This window comes from Triticum urartu, chromosome 4 (assembly GCF_003073215.2).
Source record: "Triticum urartu cultivar G1812 chromosome 4, Tu2.1, whole genome shotgun sequence".
In the NCBI taxonomy this organism is placed as follows: domain Eukaryota; kingdom Viridiplantae; phylum Streptophyta; class Magnoliopsida; order Poales; family Poaceae; genus Triticum; species Triticum urartu.
The window spans coordinates 158747957-158760259 of NC_053025.1; the positions used below are offsets into that span (position 1 = coordinate 158747957).

A 12303-nucleotide genomic window follows, 5' to 3' on the forward strand; every position below is an offset into this window, starting at 1 on the left:
GAGCAGTTAGTAAGGGAACTGCAGTGCCCAAAGCACGAGGACCACCACTCCGAATCCCAACTCAACGCTTAAAGGAGAAGAAGATTTGTTCTCAGGTCAGGTTCTGTAGCTATGGTTCATACTCCTTTGCGCTTGCATTACTGTATTTACTCATACCAACTATTTTCAAATTTGAAGGATGGAATTGAAACTCCAATGGCGCAATAGGTATGTTTTAAACCTGTTTCTTTAACTGGTTTGCTGTTGTAACCTGCTCTATGTTGATTTCAGTTTCAATTGAATAAACAGTTATGCTCTCATGTCATGCACATTAAATTGCTCTATAGTTACCCACACTTATATTCTGTCTATTCTGCTTTGTCTTGAACAAATATTATTTGAATTGTGTCCCTATCTTGATTTGGCAACAAAAACTAGAACGATATAGACCATAAAGTGACCATGGTACATAGATATATGTTTGTTTCATGCTGTTATCCTGTCCACTTTACTACTGAACTCATTTACCAAAAGGAGTTTCATATACAACATGGTAAACATGTGATGTGTCTGCTTGTTTCTCTTTTAGACTGCGGACAAAATATTGGAGAACAGTACTGCGTTATCCAATGGTAAAGGAAGTAATGCAGATAAGGTTCAAGATAGTGAGACATCCCTGTTGGTCTCCAAGAAAGCTGATAAAAACTATCTTGACGACAGTGAGGGAACCCAAAAGTCCTGTCTTGATGTAGTGTTCGAGTTACTGGCCACTACTGCTGGCACAAGCTCTTCGAACTCGCTGCCTGAATCAGTTCGTCTTCTTGAGTCTCAACTTCAAGTTGAAAGACATCGATCAGATGTGCTGCGACAGGAAGCTGAAGGACTGAGGAAGTCCCTGCAGAATTTAGATGCATATTTTCTGGTGCAACAGCAAGCGCTGGAGGATTTAAGCGCCAAACAAGAGAAAGTTAATAAGCTTGCTAAGCATCTTGCCAGCATTATGGGTACCCAGGATATTGTTTCTTGAGATCTTCTAAAGTGGTTTCAGTTCTGGATTTGTTTTGCTGCGGTGTTTATTTGCGCCGGTCGCCAACTTTGACAACCAGTGTATATGATATGCTGCTTTGTTCCCTATATTTGCACTGGTGGCGAACTTTGATGCCCATTGGATGTAATATGTGTAATAGCCGTGATAGCCTAGCGTTAGTTACTTGCTTATTTATTTCCTTGTTGTCTTGTTTATTTGTTTGCTTGTAGTCATTGCAGTTCTTTTTTCGCGGTTAGCTAGTGGCTGCAATAACCTATTTTTTAAAACCAGGCCACAATAACCATGGGCTAATATTTACTGTAGTGACATTGGGCCTCCTACTGGCCGTAGAAACAGTGGGACTTCTACGGGCCATAGAAACAATGGGCCTTCTATGGGCCGTAGAAACAATGGGCCTTCTGCGGGTCGTATCATCAATGGGCCTTATACGGGTCGTATGATCGATTGGCCAAACATGGGCCAAACAGACCGCATTATGGCCGTAAACGGGCTAGAGTTGGAATCGTTCGTTCATGGGCCGACCATAACGGGCCATCGTTAATAGGCTGTATTTGATGACGCTATGAAAATGGCCCAACGTATTAACGGACCACAAACGGGCCGACTGTAACCACAAGCTGAATTTGGCCCACAAGCAGAAAATGACAGTAACGGGCCGTAAGTAAACGAATGCTGGAAATGAGCCCAAGAATAAATGGGCTCTGAGAAGGCCGAAAGATAACATGGGCTGGAAACGGCCCAACGGAATAACGTGTCGTTAATGGGTATAAAGTGATACACTGTTCATTATGGGCCAGTTTCACCACGGGCCGTTAATGGGTGTAAAGTGATGCACCGTTCATTACGGGCCAGTTTCACCACGGGCCGTTAATAGGCCAAGAGTTACATAGGGCCTCGTATGGGCCGAAAGACGTCATGGGCCATACATGGGCCAGAAGTGAAAACGGGCTGGAATCATATTGGGTGGCCCAGATGACGCTACTAGGCCTAATTCGGATAGGGCGTAATGGGCCTTGGATTAGCGGGCTGTAAATGGGCTATATGCGAACAGGCCGTTAACAGGCTTTACATGGGTCGGCCCGCCACCTTTTGACCAAGTCAAACGAGCCGTTCTTTTCATAGGAATGGGCCTCTGTTGGGCCGTGCCACGTGTCGATGTATCATAGGCGCCTTCTGTCCAATGAGTGGATGACATCTATCCCAACGATGAGCCGACACGTGTTTCCTCCAGCCAATGATGATTTTACACGTGGAAAATCCCCATTTGTCGGGGCTGTTAACGGGTTATCGGATCCAAAACCCGACCCGATAGCTTAACGGTGTTCCGTTACGGTGGATGCCACGTGCGGTCACCCTTGACGAAAGCACTTCTGTGACGCGGGATTTATCGTCATGGAAGTGGACACTTCCGTGATGATAATTTTGGTAATGTCATGGAACACTTCTACGACAGCACATGTATGACTATCTTGATTCTGTCATAAAATCATCGTGGATGTACATGCATGACAGAAAATGCGACCTACTGTGACAAATACGTATCATCACGGAAGTGTATTTTTTTGTAGTGATAGTGGATATTAGGGATCAAACCCTAACAAAATTAACTCGATTACATGATAAATCTCATCCAACCCATCACCGTCCAGCAAGCCTATGATGGAATTACTCACGCACGGCGGTGAGCATCATGAAATTGGTGATGGAGGAAGGTTGATGATGACGATGGCGACGGATTCCCCTCTCCGGAGCCCCGAATGGACTCCATATCAGCCCTCCCGAGAGAGTTTAGGGCTTGGCCGCGGCTTCGTATCGTAAAACGCGATGAATCCTTCTCTTTGATTTTTTTCTCTCTGAACACAAATATATGGAGTTGGAGTTGGGTCGGTGGAGCGTCAGGGGGCCCACAAGTCAGGGGGGCGCGCCCAGGGGGTAGGTGCGCCTCCACCCTCATGGACAGGGTGTGGGCCCCCAGACGTGGATTCTTCTTCCAGTATTTTTTATATATTCCAAAAATAATCCCCATTGATTTTTAGGTCATTCCGAGAACTTTTATTTCTGCACAAAAATAACACCATGGCAATTCTGCTGAAAACAACGTCAGTCCGGGTTAGTTTCATTCAAATCATGCAAGTTAGAGTCCAAAACAAGGGCAAAAGTGTTTGGAAAAGTAGATACAACGGAGACGTATCAACGCTTAATTGGACTTTCACAAAGCACATACCTTGATAAAGTTTTGAAGAAGTTCAAAATGGATCAAGCAAAGAAAGGGTTCTTGCCTGTGTTACAAGGTGTGAAATTGAGTCAGACCCAATGCCCGACCACTGCAGAAGATAGAGAGAAAATGAAAGGCATTCCCTATGCTTCAGCCATAGGTTCTATCATGCATGCAATGTTGTGTACCTGACCTTATGTGTGCCTTGCTATTAGTTTAGCAGGGAGGTACCAAAGTAATCCAGGAGTGGATCACTGGACATCAATCAAGAATATCCTGAAATACCTAAAACAGACTAAGGATATGTTTCTCGTTTATGGAGGTGACAAAGAGCTCATCGTAAACGGTTACGTTGATGCAAGCTTTGACACTGATCCAGATGAGTCTAAGTCACAAACCGGATACGTATTTATATTGAATGATGGAGTTGTCAGTTGGTGCAGTTCCAAGCAGAGCGTCGTGGCGGGATCAACATGTGAAGCGGAGTACATAGCTGCTTGGGAAGTAGCAAATGAAGGATTCTGGATGAAGGAGTTCATATCCGATCTAGGTGTCATACCTAGTGCATCGGGTCCAATGAAAATCTTTTGTGACAATACTGGTGCAATTGCCTTGGCAAAGGAATCCAGATTTCACAAGAGAACCAAGCACATCAAGAGACGCTTCAATTCCATCCGTGATCAAGTCAAGGAGGGAGACATAGAGATTTGCAAGATACATATGGATCTGAATGTTGCAGACCCATTGACTAAGCCTCTCTCACGAGCAAAACATAATCATCACCAATAATAAAGATTACAATGTAATCTGGATTATTGACTCTAGTGCAAGTGGGAGACTGAAGGAAATATACCCTAGAGGCAATAATAAAGTTGTTATTTATATTTCCTTATATCATGATAAATGTTTATTATTCATGCTAGAATTGTATTAACCGGAAACTTAGTACATGTGTGAATACATAGACAAACAGAGTGTCACTAGTATGCCTCTACTTGACTAGCTCGTTAATCAAAGATGGTTAAGTTTCCTAGCCATAGACATGAGTTGTCATTTGATGAACGGGATCACATCATTAGAGAATGATGTGATTCACATGACCCATCCGTTAGCTTAGCACTATGATCGTTAGTTTATTGCCATTGCTTTCTTCATAACTTATACATGTTCCTATGACTATGAGATTATGTAACTCCTGAATGCCGGAGGAACACTTTGTGTGCTATCAAACTTCACAACATAACTGGGTGATTATAAAGATGCTCTATAGGTGTCTCCGATGGTGTTTGTTGAGTTGGCATAGATTGAGATTAGGATTTGTCACTCCAATTGTCGGAGAGGTATCTCTAGGCCCTCTCGGTAATGCACATCACTATAAGCCTTGCAAGCAAAGTGACTAATGAGTTAGTTGCGGGATGTTGCATTACAGAACGAGTAAAGAGACTTGCCGGTAACGAGATTGAACTAGGTATGATGATACCGACGATCGAATCTGGGGCAAGTAACATACCGATGACAAAGGGAACAACGTATGTTGTTATGCGGTTTGGCCAATAAAGATCTTCGTAGAATATGTAGTATGAGCATCCAGGTTCCGCTATTGGTTATTGACCGGATATGAGTCTCGGTCATATCTACATAGTTCTCGAACTCGTAGGGTCCGCACGCTTAACGTTCGATGATGATATGTATTGTGAGTTATGTGATTTGATGTACTGAAGGTTGTTCGGAGTCCCAGATGTGATCACGGACATGACGAGGAGTCTCAAAATGGTCGAGACATGAAGATTGATATATTGTAAGGTTATGTTTGGACACCAGAAAGGTTTCAGGTAGGTTCGGGCATTTTCCGGAGTACCGGGGGGTTACCGGAACCCCTCGGGGGGGTTAATGGGCCTTCATGGGCTTTAGTGGAAGAGAGGAGAAGGCGGCCAAGAGGAGGGGCGCGCCCCCAAGCCCAATCCGAATTGGGGAGCCCCCCCTTCGTTCTTCCCCTCTTCCCTTTCCTTCCCCTCCTAGTTGGACTAGGAAAGGGGCGAACCTACTCCTAGTAGGAGTAGGATTCCCCCCCTTGGGGCATGCCCTATGAGGCCGGCCGGCCCCCTGCTCCACTCCTTTATATACGGGGGAGGGGGCACCCCATAGACACACAAGTTGATCTCTTAGCCGTGGGCGGTGACCCCCTCCACAGATTTCCACCTCGGTCATATTGTCGTAGTGCTTAGGCAAAGCCCTGCATCGATAACTTCATCATCACTGTCAACACGCCATCGTGCTGAAGAAACTCTCCCTCGGCCTCAGCTGGATCTAGAGCTCGAGGGACGTCACCGAGCTAAACGTGTGCAGATTGCGGAGGTGTCGTGTGTTCGGTACTTGATCGGTTGGATCGCGAAGACGTTCGACTACATCAACCGCATTACTTAACGCTTCCCCTTTCGGTCTACGAGGGTACGTAGACACACTCTTCCCCGCTCGTTGCTATGCTTCTCCTAGATAGATCTTGCGTGATCGTAGGCAAATTTTTGAAATACTACGTTCCCCAACAATCGACGGGTTAGACAGCTCCAGTGATGAGCAAATCCGACTCTATCCATACTCCGTTTTCGACTGCTACTTCCGCGAGAAGGATGCCAAGGGCGCCGGGAAGGGCAAGGGCAGTCGTGAATGATCTTCTCCATAGCTATCACGTAGGTTAAGCATGCCAATTTTTGGTAGTGCAATGACTTGTTCTGATGTATAGCCGAAGGATGTGTGTAATGCGTCCTTACATAGTTGCATGAGATTATATGTATTTGCAGTATGCTAATTAAGGTGTCCGGCTGTGAGAAGGGATATTTGAGGTAGGACTAGATAATGCCTATGGACGCGCCCGATGTTTGAGGGGTCGGATTTTTCAAGTCCGGCTGTAGATGCTCTAAGGGCATCTCCAACCCCGACCCTCAAACCTCCTGCATGCGTCCGGACAAAGGAAGCCATCCAACGCGGGCCTGTATCGGTCCATGGAGCGGTCCGGACGCGATTTCTCCCGCAAACTAGAGACAAGCATGGGTGGCTTTGTGAGAGTCCGGACCGATTCCACACCCGCTTCTGACCGCCCTAGCCCACTAAAAACCCCTCCCTACTCCTGTGCGTTTTCGGTCAGCGCCGCTCCAGAGCGCCAGCGACTGCATTCATGCCTGGCCAGAGCGGACACAATCGCTCATTGGCGCGGACATTGAAGCGGCGCGTCGGCTGAGAGAGCGCCGCCCATGCCGCTTCCCAATGCAGGCGACTGCCACAAGTTCAAAGGACACGATGACTGCCCGTCCGTCCATTTGCCGCCCACATTGATGGCACACGGTTGCCGAGGCGTCTCCTCCGACGCCACCCGTTCATCCCTCTACCGCCCACCATTGCTGTAAAAGTCAATGCCCCGACCATAGCCGTAGTCATCCACCTCCGATCCCTCTCCGCACTATTCCCACCATGGATCCCTCCCCCGCCAAAACTCTCTGGGACGGGCTGACGTCGGACTAGAAGAAGGAGATGGCCGCCATTGCTTCTTGCTGGCAGGCCGGCAGCCAACCGGAGGACGACGACATCCCAATCGAGGACGCTGCCGATGACGAACCAACGCCACCCTCCTCCACACCACCATCCTCCTCCTCCGTGCAACCCTCACCGGTGCATTACACCATGACCATCGGCGGGGCCCGTGTCCATTACATGGGCATAGTGCGGGAGGAGTAGTTCCGGGAGGCGTAGGCCGACGCGCCTACAACCACCACCGCCTCCAGGAGCATCTGAAGGCGGAGGAGCAGCTCGCCGCCGGTAGAGCGGCCGCGCCGGATGCTGACATGGTGGAACAGGAGGCGCTGCTCCAGTCCTACCGCTCCGCCCGCGAGATCCGCCTCGCCGGCTGGCGGTACCGGCTGTGGGTGGCAAAGGTGGCGGTCACCGGAAAGAAGTGCGACGATGAGGCGCCCGAGGCGGTGTTCGACAAGACCAACGAGGAGGAGCACATCGCCTAGTCCGCACCCCGCCGTGACGACCACGAAGCCGACACGTTTGTAGGCGTCGCCGGCAGCGAGGAATAGTAGTGCATGGTAGTTCGCCACTACTCTGGTCCGAGGAAGGCCACCGCTCCTCCCCTCCTGTCGATGCCAAGCTTGGTGGGCTCAACGTCGTCGGGCGATTAGTCACTTGGCGGCGATGTGGAGGTGGACAACTTCACTTTCCGGGCCTCAGGAGGCGGAGCTGGAGAGCGCCGAGGCGGAACTGGAGACAGTGAATCTTCAGTTCTTTTGGTTCATGACCAGACACGGGGAATAGGCGCCGTCGACCATTTAGACCTAGGCGGACGAGCTCTGCTTAGTTGATTAAATATAATGAATTCCGTCGTGTTTAGATGAAATCCGTCCTGTTTAGATGTAATTCGGTCGTGTTTATATGAAATTCAGTCGTGTTAGATCGAATTTCGTTTGGTTAATTTGAGTTGTTGTTAAAATGTATGTGGCTATGCATGAAGATGAACCAGTGTGACGAGGAGTTGACGGTAAGGCTAAGTTGACCTAAAACCCCAAGGCTAGAGATCCAACGGCAGCCAACCCCCACCCGGCCAAATCAACGGTGAGACGGGCCATCAGGCATCTGTCTAACATCCTGTATAAATCTCTCAAGACCTAAGCTCTAAAACCCTCGCGGCGGCGCCTCTCTTTTCCCCATTCCACTTGCCGCAGCCAAGCTCCCTCCCGGGCTCTCGCGGTCTCCATCGCCCAATCAGCTCAGGGTTCGTGGCATTCCTGGCCTTCGAGTAGCTCGAATTAGTTGTCCAGGCATATACACGAGGTATTTGGTTTGATTTGGTCTGGCTGTGCTTGCGATCCAGGTGAGTTGAGTTGCGGCTTGGTTGGAGATGTTGGTGCTGTTCGAGACGCCCGCTGGGTTCGCCCTTTTCAAGGTTCTGAACGAGGGCAAGCTCGACAAGGTCGAGGTGAGTGCTCGCCGCCGCCTCAGCTCTTGCTTTGGTTTGGATTACTGGTGTTTAATTTGATCGCTGGGTGTTTCCTGGACTGACGGAGCTTTGCGTTCATCTTTGTTCGTAGGATCTATGGAAGGAGTTCACGACGTCGGACAGGGCGAGAAAGGTGTGTGCTTTATCCACTTCTTTTTTCCGATGGCAAAAGAACTTCTCTTTCCGAAACTGTTAGATCTTATCTATTAATGGAGCAAAAAACCGTGATGTGAAAATAAGCAACAACCCGTGATGTGCTCCCAAGCTATGTGTCCCTTCTCCAAATGTCAGAAAGGCTGTCTTAGCATTGAAGTTGGTTTGGGCTAGTTTTCATGTTGCATGACTTCTTTGACCCGCAAGGAACCCTCCACAACTGAACTCACTTCAGCAGGCTGATAGATGGATGATATCTTGCCTTGGTGGGGACTGTGCCTGTAGAATACTGGATTTTCCACCAACTTAAAATAGTGATAAGCAGCATTCATGATTGCACTTAGTGTTTGTCACCCTATTTGCTAAGAAAATGGGTGTCTGAATTGGTTCAGTTAGATCTTCTACTTCCTATATGTTTTCCGACTTCGCCTATTTCTTCCGGGTGATATCCATTGTAATTTATGTTAGTGATTTATAGTGGTACATAAAGTTCTTGACAAGCTGTTGAGATAATTCAGTCAGTCCTATTTCTTATAATCTGTACTTATTTTTTTACTGGCTCAATCTAACTCACGCAATATTACATCATTATAGGTGGTTGAGCTGAAAGCTTTCAACAAGTTTGAGAACACATCTGATGCCCTTTCTGCTGCAACCCTGATTATTGATAGCAAGCCTACCAAGGGTTTGCGCAAGTTCTTGCAGAAGCATTGCGACGGTGAAACTTTAGCTGTTGCTGATTCTAAACTTGGAAATGCTATAAAAGAGAAGCTGGTCAGTTAGTTCCCATAGTTGCTTTGTTTTTGTAGAATTACCAGTTCCACTTACAAGTTTGATGTGCTTTCACAGAAAATTGACTGCGTTCACAACAGTGCTGTGATGGAGCTGATGAGAGGGCTGAGAAATCAGCTTAGTGAGCTTATATCTGGGTTGGGCACACAGGACCTTGGTCCAATGAGCCTGGGATTGTCCCACAGCTTGTCTAGATATAAGCTAAAGTTCAGTCCTGAAAAGGTGAGTCAGTACTGGTGGCGCTTTTCTCTCTTGTCTGTCATGTTAACGTGTGCTTCATTTCTGACTCCTGCGTCTAATGGCTTGTTATTATTATCTTCTATCATTTTCCTTGTTGTATTTCTGCATTGTTATTGTTGGCATTTTGTGGTGTTATTTGTTGAACTTTTGCAATATTTTGATGTATGACTATTATACCGTTACTATCTTCAAGCATATCATGTTATATTTGTCTGTTGTCATTCTCTTGTAGGCCTTTTTGCGCTAATATTGGTTTAATTACATTTGTAATATTCATTGAAGCTAACATCGTGTTGGCCGTGTCTGGTCATGAAATAGTAATACATCTATTTGTAGAGAACCCCCTTATACATTCGGCTGTGGCTGGTCATGACAAATGCGGTAACACTACTATTTTTTCCTCCACAGGTTGATACCATGATCATTCAGGCCATTGGCTTATTGGATGATCTTGACAAGGAGCTTAACACATATGCAATGAGGGTTCGCGAATGGTATGGTTGGCACTTCCCAGAGCTCACTAAGATAGTGACAGATAATATACAGTATGCAAAAGTTGTGAAGTTGATGGGCAATAGGACTCATGCGGTCAACCTTGATTTCTCGGAGGTAACTCATCGACATGTCTAAATATGAGTCCAATTCCTATGCTAGAAACTTTTTAGTTGGAAGTTCTGTTTTATTTCAGATACTGACAGATGACGAGGTAGAAGCACAGTTAAAGGAGGCTGCAGTAATATCCATGGGAACAGAAGTTAATGATCTTGATTTATCAAACATTAGGGAACTTTGTGATCAAGTCTTGGCTCTTTCTGAGTATAGAGCTCAGCTGTATGATTATCTGAAAAGTAGGATGAACACAATTGCACCAAATTTGACTTCACTTGTGGGCGAACTTGTTGGTGCTAGACTTATTTCACATGGTGGCAGCCTTGTAAATTTGGCCAAGCAGCCTGGTAGCACCATTCAGATACTTGGTGCAGAGAAGGTGAGTTTACTTTCTGTAATCATGGACATATTTCATGTGTTTTCTACGTTTGAATATGGTTTTGAATTGTGTTTTTAGACGGGTGAATTTTCATTTAAAGAACATGGATGAGACACAATATGGCTGGGCAACTAGATTTTCATATTTGCCTTTGCTATTTGTATCTTCCACAATATGAGAGAAAAGCAAGATGAATGCACACATGTTCTTTGTTCTATCTAACTCCTTATAATGTTGTGGTGACATTAAGTAATGTCATGGCTGCAAATGATCTATGTTGTCTATAACATCTATTTGAATTTGCCTTTCCAACAAAAGAGACTGAACTCTACATTTCTCTCCAGGCTTTATTCAGAGCTCTGAAGACAAAACATGCTACACCTAAGTATGGCCTCATCTACCATGCATCCTTAATTGGTCAGGCAGCTCCAAAGCACAAGGGAAAGATTTCTCGTTCTCTAGCTTCAAAAGCCGCTCTTGCCATCCGATATGATGCCCTTGGTGATGGTGAAGATAACTCCCTTGGTCTTGAGAGTCGACTGAAGGTGTTGACATTGTTGAAACTCCGTCTGTATTTAGTACAATATATTTTATGAGGATTTGCCTGACATGAAGAATGTTTGAACAGCTTGAAACACGGCTTCGGGTTCTCGAGGGTAAAGAACTAGGGAGATCTGTTGGTTCCACGAAGGGAAAGCCCAAGATAGAAGTATACGAAAAAGACAGGAAGAACGGTGCTGGGTTAATTACTCCTGCTAAGGTAAGCATTATCAAGATTGTCCTGCGAAATCTGAGGATGCTTCCCAGTAAAGGGTAACAAGGGCCAATAACGTAAACGTTTCTGCTTGGCAAGTACTTGAAGTAGAATAGAACTGTGGAGCTGTGTTAGGGTAGATGTTTTGGTCAAGGTAACAGAGAAAATGCACACTTTTTTTTTAAGATAGTTCGATCATCTTTCTTTCCCTTGTTAAAGCCATGAAAAATGTTTGTTGTTCATAAATTCATCTTGGCTCGAGGTTTTAAATTTGTATTTGTCAGACGTACAATCCTTCGGCTGATCTGGTTCTTGCACAATCCACCGAAGAAACTCCAAAGAAGCTTGATGTGGCTTCAAAGAAGAGGAAACATGATGATGCGGAGACTGCACCATCAACTGAGCCTGCTGGGGAAGCAATTCAAGAGGATGGTGGCCAGGAGGGCCGGAAGAAAAAGAAAAAAAAGTCCAAGGATGTTGAGGAGTCTCCTACAGTTGATGCCAAGAGTGACAAGAAAAAGAAAAAGAAATCCAAGGAGACAGAGGAGCCTGGCGTGGCCACTGCTGAAGGTGAGAAGAAGAAAAAGAAAAGTGAAGCACAAGATGAGGTTGTTGCCATGGAAACCGAGTCTGGTAAAAAGGATAAGAGGAAAAAGAAAAAGCAGGCTGATGGATGCGCTGTTCCCCAGAGGAGAAGGGAAGCAAAGCCGAGTCATTTTGCGTAGGCTTAGGTTCAGGACTTTGTGTTCTGTAAAATGGGATTTTACCGACTATTCGATGGTAGTTAGCTATAGTATAGGAACCTTGCAGGATTCATGCAGCTGTGTTGAACAATTACTATTTGGAAGACTGGAAATTTAAATTTTGCTCTATCTACATATACAAAGAAATTGTGTGTCCATTCTACGTGAAAGTATATTTCTCTTGTCATCAGGGGTCGTCTGTCAGTTTGATCTCGTATCCAATGTCTTGTCCTATTTCATATTTTATTTTCTTTGAAGGAAACCAGTGCAAATACTCTTGGCGCATAAATGTGGTGTTGCTATTTCCATTCTTTTCTCATGTTTGCAGCTCTAGAATGCACACCTTGTATTAACACTAGGGGGGCAACTTCAACGCGTGCACCAAACGCTCCTAGGTA

General features: G+C 45.9%; 1 protein-coding gene across 1 annotated transcript; it reads left to right on the forward strand.

Moving 5' to 3' along the window:
• Positions 1–7864: 7864 nt before the first annotated feature.
• Positions 7865–12063, forward strand: LOC125551198 (probable nucleolar protein 5-2). Its single transcript, XM_048714360.1, has 10 exons — positions 7865–8010; positions 8110–8214; positions 8327–8368; positions 8983–9162; positions 9238–9402; positions 9829–10029; positions 10109–10408; positions 10753–10953; positions 11037–11168; positions 11447–12063. Exons 2-10 carry the CDS (start codon positions 8137–8139, stop codon positions 11885–11887), a joined length of 1740 nt encoding a protein of 579 aa, XP_048570317.1. The 5' UTR covers positions 7865–8010; positions 8110–8136; the 3' UTR covers positions 11888–12063.
• Positions 12064–12303: the final 240 nt, after the last annotated feature.